Raw genomic sequence first — 10,379 nt, forward strand, 5'->3', positions numbered from 1 at the left:
TGAGGTTTGAGGGCTTCACCTTAATGGAAGAGCAACATGGTGGCGGGAAGGGTTTCGCTGCTTTGTGAAAAGGCAAGTTGTTCAACAACAGAACATTTCTCAGTGTGATAAAGTAAAGAACTACATGAACTATCCTGCAGAACATTAAAGCTTTACAGAATCCACAGAAACCCGTGTGCACAGTTTGAAATCTAATGCTGAGCGCCTTTAAGCCTCCATGCACTTATAAAGCTCCAACTGTACAACATGGATCTGACAGGACCTTATATTTTACAGAAAAGAAAGAACCCCAATGATAAGACAGTCCCCTATGGGGAAGAAGAACTCCCCTTTCAAATACTCACTGAATCATGGGAAACGTCCCTGCATACACAGCAGCAAAGCTAGTGAATGGTTCAGGGTCACCTGACCCGTCCCTAACTATATGCTTTATCAAAAGCAGAGCGGGTCTCTGTCTCCTGAACACAAACTGGGACAACTTGACTTTACTGGGACTCCCTGAAATATATCTTATATAAGAGTAATATGAACTCTTTTCCTTTCAGTATTCTTGCTGCACAGGTTCAGGAGCGCTGTCATGAACACAGTTCGTTGTTGCACAAATCCAGGTTAAAATTCTACCACACATGCAAACCAAGAAATAAGACAACCTACATAAAAACAATCTAGAAATACAGCTGATCCTGGCCTAAAGGTAATTCATGAAGTGTAGCAAAGGAGGAAAGTGACCTGAAAATCAAGCAGGCTTTCTTCTCTGAGCTAAAGAGGAGCGGGACCTTCCGGGTTTCTACCAGTGCACAATCCGTCATGGTGTGGGTGCACAGGTCCACATAACATCGATAAATGCATATTCATGAAAGCCCCATAAGCTAACATAAGCTGCTATTAATGTGATGTGTTCTTAGCAAAGGTCTTGCTTATTTCAGACAGATAATGCCAAAACCTCATTCTGCACATACTCTAACCTGCACCTCAGACCTGTCCCCCACTGGGAGCGTTTGGAAGTAACATTAAGTAAAGTATGGATGTATGGAAACAGGACTGCTTTCAACAGGTCTGTGGTTCTATGATAAACAGGCCAAATACAGCTTCAAATCCAAAATCCAAAAGTAAATCACCTTTTACTAATGGAGAGCAACATAAAGGCGAATGATGCAGAATGTTCAGAGTATCATGTTGCACATTACTAAACCGAAGACAACGCCGCTGCTACCGAAGAAAAAAACTGTTCTTTAGTTCTATACTGCTGAGCAAATGAACAAATCTGGATCTCGGGCTACGTCTCAACACTGCAATGAGGCATTGAGTCCCATTGTCACTGGTGAGAAAAATCAAACATGTAGCCATGCAGTCTGCAGTGAAAGAGTGCACTGCTGCAGTAGGATGCCAGCACTGCAAACAGTCAGTAAAAAAGCTTGTAGTTCACTCACGTACATTTATTGTTTAACAGCACTGGCTCAAAGTTATTGTCCAGAGTAATATTTACACATTTCTATAGCATCTGTACAATATATGTCCAATGCTGACCTGGGACCAGCAACAACATTAAAAAGCTCCTTACACATTAATATGTTTCTGCGTCCTGTAACTGATTATTTCTACATTACTGTCCTTCTACTTTTTAATAAAAACAAATACAGCTACAGAAAACTCTTAATAGCTACAGTGAATCTAACTGACTGGATAAAAGCACTTCAGTGAGTATGCACAATCATCTCATGAGTAAATTCCTTTAGTTTAATGCATTACAAACTAAACTGACACTGAAAAAGGCTCAAACAGACTCCAGCTGTGCTGCTGCTCACCAGCTCTCACCTGATAGGCCACCATGTTGAGGAAGTAGTTGTAGACCCCGCTGCGGTTCATCCCCTGAGTGGCCGACATCGTGAACTGCTTTTCCTCGGCCGCCAGCACCCTACATTTGGCCATGAACGTCCAGCACAAGCGGCTTCTTTTTCTAAGTGCCTACAAAGATGGCATCCTCACATCCTCAAAGAGGCCAGAACGCAGCGTCTAATGGGTTTTTCAGCAAAATGAAATAAAAGGAAAGATGCACAGTCCGGCAGCTTGTTTCTGCGCGCTCTCTTATGCTGGATTAGCGGTAAATCTAGTCCAACTAGGCTCTCTGCAGATGAGACATGAGAGCTGTGTTGCTCTCAGTCCAGCCTCACAGAGGAATCAGTTGTTTTTTCGCCCATATCCTGCGTGCTTTGGCTCTGCTGCCGAGTTAGGCGCTGCCAGAAAATAGGGAGAGGTGGTGGCGAATGCCCGGTGCCCTCCCTCTCTCCCCCAGTCAGATTAGGCAGAGAGTGTGTGAGGGGAGGAGGGAGTGGGAGAGAAATGACGAAGAGGAGGAGGGGGAGGGAGAGAAGGAGGAGGTCAACAAGGATCATGTGCCAGTCCCATCTGTCCCTTTCCATTCCATATTCCCAGCATTGCACAAAATCCACAGCACAATGAGATTGGGCATGTTTAATCCAGATTTGGAAAATTAAACAATTATCCTGTGTGACTTCTGGAAGCTTGACTCGCAGTTTTCTCCGAGACCTGGGCCAAGTCTGAGAGAGAGAGGCCCACATCCGTAATCCCAACGAGTTTTCGTGATTGCACTACGACCCAGAAATGTTAAAGCAGGACGCGCTGGGCGGCTTTCTGCCGTTGATGGGTCAACAACGGTATCGGTACATGTGCTTAATGATAAACAGGCCAATGGATTTGGAAGGCCTCTAATGGGAGAGTAATAAGGTATTAGGCAAAAATGAACAAAAGACAATATATTTATTATTAAGTTACCCAGACAGTGTGTGTGTGATGTTGGGATGGACTGCTCAGCAATCATTTAAAGGACTTACAGCTCCACAATCCAAGCTGCTGCACTCTGCAGCTCCATGAACTGTTAGTATTTTTCTTTGTGCTTTTATTTGATGAGTTTCTGTGTAAAATGATATCAAATATCGAATATCGCATGATAAAAGCCGATTATGCTCGTGGGAGGAAACCATACCCTGCAAGTTCAGCTTTCCCATTGCAAAGCTGCTACACTCCTCGTCGCCAGCTCTGTTCTACAATCTGACATTTGTGAAAACAGTCCATGAATTCCTCAAAGGGACAAAGCTGGTCAGTACTGAGGTGTAAAAGCTACTTGGAGCTGGATATGTGCTAAAACACTCTTCTGTGTTGCACAGCGGCAGGGAAACGAGACGACGGCAGCGGCTGAAAAGCGCTGAGTGCATGAGGAGAGAGTCAGATTAGATCTGGGTTAGTGTGCAGGGTGGCGCACTGGGATAATCCCATCGCTGTTCCAGCCCTCCTCTCAGACAGGATGACCTTCACCAGCGCAGGCACAGCATTATTGCAGCCTGTTACTCTATCTGAGTGAAACCTTCTACTGAAGCTGCAGAGATTCTCCAATGTGCAGCATGTTTAGGAAATAATACACAGCAGTCTGTGCTCCCGTATGGAGACAAAAACCCAACATGTTTAGCTACAAGTTTACTTAGTTACTGCTGTGTCTGATAGATTACATGATGAAGGCCAAGTGTCCTCAGGACCCGTGGGATTTAGAGCCCCTGCTTCAGTAAACAGCCATCTGAGTACAATGCATTACAAAAACATCCAACTGTAAAAGATCACTTTGTTATTTGCAGATATATTAAACTGTCTGTTCACTGTTATGCTGATGCAAAGCAAAAGCAGAGAGTCACAATGCTGTCGTGTTCAGCTGCTTTAATGAGTTGTTCTTGGTACTGAACCTCTGTGAATGTACGCTGGAAAAAAGCAGCTTGTGCCAGGATCGTGTAGCCTCTGGAGAGGAGACACAGTCCTACCAGATTTACCTTCATGGGACTGAGCAATAAAGAAGAAGTTGAGTAAGAGGGAACATCAGAGGTTAACCTGGTTCAGGCTTGGATTTACAAAGCCAGTCAATGAAGACTCTTCCAGAATCTCTTCCAGTTGTAGGATTATCAGTGTGAGGCTCATGGAGACACACGGAGCTCTGTGAACATGGTGAACATGCTGACCACAGCCAGCATTACCAAGAACAAGCTCACTGCCACATATTCATTCACAGCGATTTCACAGAAAAGTACTTTTTTAACAATATACTTGAAAAAACTAGCTGACCTAAGATGCTTTGATAATGTCTATCCCTGTATATAATACATTGTAAATAAATACAGATACACAAGACGATCAAAGAAATGTAAGATGACCAAAACGAGAAGAATAAACACTAAAGGACTGAAAGGTGATGCACGCTAGCTGTGAATGTACACAAAGACCAGGGGAGGAAACTGTGGAGGACTCAGGACACGACTGTGTTCTGCTGTCTCCCTGAGTGTGGGTGTCCCGCTCCCAGGATTCATAACCTTTCACCTGCATGCATGTTACAACTCAAAGTACTTTTATTCAAATCTATTTAGTAAAAAATCCAATAAAAATGACAGAAATGAACCAGATGATGTAACTTTGCATGTGTTTGATAACTCTCTCTTGAACCAGTAACCCACTTAGGAAAGGGATGCCAAATGCTGTCATTTTTCTGTAAAGCAAATTGACCCTGCCTTTGGGTATAAATAAAGTTACCTTGACCTTGACCTTGAGGAAGGCTTCTCCAGGCCACAAACGTCCACACTAACTTTAAGAACAAACATTGTTTGATGTCATTTCCTTAATTTCACTTTAGATTATCCCCTCCAACAAGTGTGGGTGTAAACCAGTTAGTCACTGTGACAAACACGTGTTGCTCTCAGCGCTCCGGTCGGCTGCGCAGGGTCCGGCATTCCTTGGGGCCCCTTTCACTCTTGGATAATTACTGCTGCCTTGTGGGAGAGGAGGAAGTGCCAGCGAGAACAAACAAAAGCAAATTAGAGGATGCAAATCCGTGCTTGAGTGAATGTGCTCGATCTATGGTTTCAATAGGCCTGTGCAATGACTGTTGGCTGAAATCCAAGCCTTGTTTTCATTTATCACAAAAAATTCAAAATTGATCCCTTTGTTATTATTTAGGAATCTTACAGACAAACCTGAGCGCTCTAAGCAGCGCTGGTCCTGGTGGGTAAATAAAAGCTGTGACTTTTTACCAGATTTTACAAACAATAGGAATGTTTCTTCCCATAGAGACACAATGTACCCATTCATAGCTCTGACAGAACGGCGTGTTCATACTCTGAAGGATTACACAGACGACAGATTATTACACACAGCATTTTTTCTACTGACAGCTTAACTTTGGGGAAAGTGCTGCTTTCATTGGTCTAACATCAAAATCTGATGCCATCCTTTTTATTCTAGCACAGGAACATTGTGTACATACACAGTGCTCAATAATTATGTTCCTGAAAGGTGGTTTCCAATATTTACATCAATTGCCCAGTACAATTGTTTGGCTCTGTAAGGGGGGGTCTCCTAAATAGAAGTACTTCTCACTGCCATCGCTCGGACTGACAACATGAACGTATACAGGCAAAGATGTATGAGGATCTAAATATGACATTACTTTGGACCTCTGACATCTTCTTCAAGGCCAAATAAGGTCACACTTTCATAACTATGATCTACTTTTACATTTCACATCTGCTTTTCTTTCAAGTTCACACAGAAATGATTTGATCTTTAAAGGAAGTTTCGTTAAGAGAAAGAGAATGAGCTGCTTAGTTAGCTAGAAATGTACTGTAGTACATAATAGACTTAAGTTATTCATGTCCAGTTATTAACAAACTAAACTAACCAATAACTTCATTGCTAATGTATTATACAAAATAAAATGGGAAATGACAAAAGCCTCCACTTTGCACTTGTTTTTACTGGAATACAAACTTCTTAAAGTACGTTTAAAAAGATCAAAGAAAACTAAACATATAAATATACAATAATATTTCCTGAAAAATAAATACTCAGAGAGTGAGCTGCCTCAGCGGCGGTCTGCACTCTCTGAGTATTTCTTGTTATATATATAAAAAATATATAATTACATAGAATCTGTTAGTCCCACTGGTTCTCAGCGCTGACTGACTGACAGTTAAGGGCAGCAGAGGTTGTATGCAACATTTTAATCCTTTTGGGAATCAGAGGAATTTCATTTCATTAGATGATTTCTATTCTTGTGTGTTTGTCAGGCTGTTTGCTTTCTGCAGAGTCTCACCTGTGGCCGAAGCCAGCGTCCTGTCATCACGTTCCTGAGGCCCTGGGTGATGAGATCTCCAAAACTGTCAAGCAGGCATCAGTCATAAAGCAGGATGAAGGGGTTGGTATGACGGGAACAATGTGTCTCCGGCCCCGGTGGCATCCCTCCAGCTGCTCGCGACCCGACGCACCTCCTGAAGGAGGAAACCACAGAGCACTGAGGTGGCTTTTCAGTCCCACTCGAGGCTGAAAGCACCAACAGGTTTCTCTTTCTTTTAATCTGATTACAGTGGTGGGTGGATTGGAAAAGCTCAAATACACAGAAGGGCTGGAAAAGTCTGGACACACAGGAAATCTGTTGCAGTGGTGGAAGAACAGGTAAACCTCTTAGAACAGACAGGAATAGAACAAAGAGGAGTACAGAGAGATTTAGTTATCCGGAGACAGACGGCACGTAATCCGGTTATTTGTTTTTGTCTCAAAAATAACAAGACAGTAAGTCATGCTATCCTTCCTCAAACATGTGGGTAGGTTTAAATGTTAGTTTAGATCCAGAATTTTAAAAAATAAAATAAACAGACATTTCCTTCCCCAGCATCTCTGATGCATCAGACTGATCATCTGATCAACTGACTGTTGTTGGTTTACTGGAGCCTTCCACAAACTGTTGTTTATGCTCTCTGCTGTTATCACTGTAACACATTTCTCTGCTCAGTGTCACAGGGGACCACACTGGATTTAATCGTTGTGCTGTATTTTGGATATATGGATCATCTGACTGATCATAAATATTGATCAGACTGACGACAAATTCCTTTTTCTTAAAAAAAAATACAATAAAATAAATCTGGTGTCCTGTAAGACATAGTCATGGTGACCAAACGCTTACCTAAATTATGGATACACATATCCATTACAAGGTTGAGCAACATTCTCTTCCCCTCTGCTGTTGGACACATGAACAATAAACGTACGACTGTTCCCACCACTAACACATGACCCTACGCTGTGTTCACTGCATCATTCCATGTTTTGGCACTGATCACCACCTGCACTCATGCATATATCTTTCTACGTAGCACTTTTAATTCTTATTCTTACTTTTATTTTTTCATGTCTATTTAAGCGCAATTTATGAAAGTATGTTTGCACTGAAGCACCGCAGCAATTTCCTAATGTTGTAAACCTGCTCAACATTTGGCATTAAAACCCTTTCTGATTCTGATTCTGATGAAATAAAGATATAGTATCTACGGACAAATATGAATGAGTTCTTCCTCACAAACAAGTCTCATGCAGTATTTTTAAACTGAACACTTTCATTTTTGTTGTTTGTATCTTATGATTTAATTAATTTTGTTGAGTTTTTTGTTATTGCTATTTTTAAAGAACTTTTTGTTTCAAGGGAGCTGGAATTTTATTTTTTAAAGCTTTCCGGTTCTACCTCGTATTCCATCCGATAGTTCTAGGAACCGTCCTCTTTGTTCCGGCGTTACTCGAGCAAACATGGCGGCGGAAGGAGATGTCGATTTGGACTTGGAAGCCGAGGAAAACTGCACCGGGAAGCCGGCAGAGAAGCCTCGGAAACATGACAGCGGGGCCGCTGATTTGGAGAGAGTGACAGACTACGCGGAGGAGAAGGAAATCTCCAGCTCTGATTTAGAAACGGTGAGAGCAGCGGGCTAACGTTAGCACCGGAAACATGCGGTCCGTGCTGCCGTTTCCCGCACAGCATCACTGACACAGAACCAAGTCTAGTGTGTTTGTTGTGTAGCTTGTGTTTTATACACACTTGATCTGCACGAGTTTTGCCTGTTTTCATGCTAGTAGCTAACGTTTGCGCAATTATGTAACGTGAGTGATAAACTCGGTAACTAATTGCTTCGTGGCTCGCCAGGTAAATCCGCACACCGGTTTTCTTTAAAACAAGTAAAATATGTTTTTTTTAAAAAAAGACACGACAGCCTCACAGCTGAGACAGAGCATGCTGCACATAGAAGAGCAGCGTTATAGAGAGCGCACATGTCCTGTCAGGCTTCTGTTTTTAAATGTCTCTCATTAGCTCCGGTATGAAAAACGAAAACCGTTCAAACGTTAGGGACGTAATCAATCCCCCAACGTTGATTCTGTCCATCTGCACGTGGGAGAAACGTTTTGTCACTCAGCCAGGTAACTTCCTCATTCTCAGCTGACTGCAGGTTTCAACCTTTTGGGGATTTCCTTCCTTGGATGATTGAGCGACGTAATCACAACTTTAAAGTAATTGCTCTCCCATTATGAGGCACATCTAGTAATCAAATAGGGTTTACCTCACTGATGCCTGCATCAGAAAATAGTAAAATGCTGCCTGACATCATTTTCCAAGCCCACTCCACCGCAGCGCCTCCTGAAGACCTTCAGGTTATATTTCGACCTAAAGGAAAAAAATTAACTACTGCACACTAACTCACGATATGATAGAGCAGCACGGAGTGAGACCAGAGAAGTATTTCAGTTTTTCTCACCTTGAAACCTTGTTTCTTGACAAAATACCAATAATTAACACCTTTTGGATAAATGCACATTTTAATATTCATTCGTAAACATTGCGTGTGGCACACACAAATATTTGTGGTGCTTCCTAATGAGTGGTGACGTGACTAGATTATTCCCATCATTTGTGCGACCGTCTGTTGGTGTTTGAGTCATGAAATGTGTACGCACTGTACACTTTGAGTTGTGAGCAGGACTTTATTTACTTGTAACATTTACTATTTAAAAAAAAAAATCATTAATTTGTGAGACAAAATGCTTGGACGTGTAGAACAGAGATTGTCTGGGTTGCGACATTCTTCATGTTTGACACATAGGAAGGTGAAAACCATATAAATGCTATAAACAGAGTTTCCTGTCACAGGCCATGTCAGTGATTGGCGACAGAAGGTCGCGGGAACAGAAAGCCAAGCAGGAGAGGTAAGAGCAGCTTCATCTGTAACTGAAGTGTTGGCTCCTTGTTGCCTCAGTCACTGTAAAAGACCCAGGAGAGTCCCGATGTTTTATTTATTCCTGCTTTCAGAGAAAAGGAGTTGGCCAAAGTCACCATCAAGAGAGAGGACGTAGAGCTAATTGTAAGTTGTTTTTAATTATTATATTATTTATTTTACTCTTTTTGTGTATTAATCCATTTAGCTGTTATACAACCACACAAATGCTGGTTCACTACATGGTCTAAAGCATAGGTGTCAAACTCTGGCCCGCAGCCTAATTACATTTGGCCCGAAATTACTATTAGAGCTGGCCTACTGGTATTATACAGCTAATATATATATTGTTTAGTATTAAGCTTTGCTTGTTCCAAATTCAGTTTTTCAGCAAAACTTGTTTGAGTCCATAACAAAAGATTCATTTTTATATCTGGAGGAAGATTTTTTTAAAAAATAAATATTAATGTTAGCCTGCGACTTTGTTCCAGTTTTGAATTTTGGCCCACTGTGTATTTGAGTTTGACACCCCTGATCTAAAGTATGTGGACACTAACGCCGTGTGACCCAAACCCAAAAAGTTGATTCTGTTTTTTAGTTGTGGTGAAAATGATAAATATGAGCATCTTGGACCAGAATCAAAAACACTTCTATTGATAATTGACAAAAATCTGATCTCAGCGATCTGAAAGTAGCAGAATTCCTAAAAGCTTCACTTGAAACGATTAGAACTGGAATTCCTTTCCTTTGATTTCCCAGGTGATCGCAGCGTATGAGCCTAGCTCTACAGTGGAGTAGTTCCTTCACACAGTCACTACATGTGTGCACATATGACTTATATTACCTTATTAAGTCCCGACTATTATTGTAAATTGGTGATCTAAAAATAAAATTCAAGTTGGACCAGTGCTGTCTAACGTTTGTTGATTGGAGCGTTGGTAATGGAAACTATCAAATATTAAACCTACATTTTAAATTACATCAGTGTGTTACAGAAGGAATCGTCCTGAGCCAAACTGTAGTTTTTATAAAACCAGTTGTCTTTACGCTTCTTTTGGTGTCCAGATGTCTGAGATGGAGATTTCGAGGGCCGTGGCTGAGCGCAGTCTGAGGGAACACATGGGAAACGTGGTGGAAGCTCTGGTGGCTCTGACCAACTGAACAAACATGACTGACACTGGACTGCTTCGTTAGGCTCATCGGTCACGCTGGGTGGTTAAACTGTCGTGGTGTCACCTTGACAGTTGTTTTTGTGTTTTTGTTTTTTTAAATAAAAGTTGACATTTGGCTTCT

General features: G+C 41.7%; 2 protein-coding genes across 4 annotated transcripts in view; one reads left to right on the forward strand and one right to left on the reverse strand.

Moving 5' to 3' along the window:
• serinc4 (serine incorporator 4) overlaps positions 1-6,373 on the reverse strand; it is a 29,356-nt gene extending 22,983 nt beyond the window's left edge. Inside the window, exon 1 of one of the 3 annotated variants that reach the window (XM_026150941.2) lies at positions 6,146-6,373. In XM_026150941.2, coding sequence (XP_026006726.1) covers positions 6,146-6,172 — 27 coding nt within the window. In that variant the 5' untranslated portion in view covers positions 6,173-6,373. Of the gene's footprint in view, positions 1-1,805; positions 4,813-6,145 lie in introns of those variants that run through there. The other 2 variants (XM_026150857.2, XM_026151019.2) reach the window with 2 other exon arrangements.
• Positions 6,374-7,237: 864 nt separating this feature from the next.
• hypk (huntingtin interacting protein K) lies at positions 7,238-10,378 on the forward strand. Its single transcript, XM_026151439.2, has 4 exons — positions 7,238-7,794; positions 9,023-9,078; positions 9,182-9,233; positions 10,152-10,378. Exons 1-4 carry the CDS (start codon positions 7,633-7,635, stop codon positions 10,245-10,247), a joined length of 366 nt encoding a protein of 121 aa, XP_026007224.1. The 5' UTR covers positions 7,238-7,632; the 3' UTR covers positions 10,248-10,378.
• The last annotated feature ends 1 nt before the right edge of the window (position 10,379 follows it).

Source organism: Astatotilapia calliptera, chromosome 1 (assembly GCF_964374335.1).
Source record: "Astatotilapia calliptera chromosome 1, fAstCal68.1, whole genome shotgun sequence".
NCBI lineage: Eukaryota > Metazoa > Chordata > Actinopteri > Cichliformes > Cichlidae > Astatotilapia > Astatotilapia calliptera.

Excerpts from the sequence above, each read along its gene's own strand:
- hypk (XM_026151439.2), top strand. The coding sequence starts at position 7,633 with ATGGCGGCGGAAGGAGATGTCGATTTGGACTTGGAAGCCGAGGAAAAC. Across the intron at positions 7,795-9,022 it reads CCAGCTCTGATTTAGAAACG|GCCATGTCAGTGATTGGCGA; the intron begins GTGAGAGCAGCG and ends TTCCTGTCACAG. Across the intron at positions 9,079-9,181 it reads CAGAAAGCCAAGCAGGAGAG|AGAAAAGGAGTTGGCCAAAG; the intron begins GTAAGAGCAGCT and ends TCCTGCTTTCAG.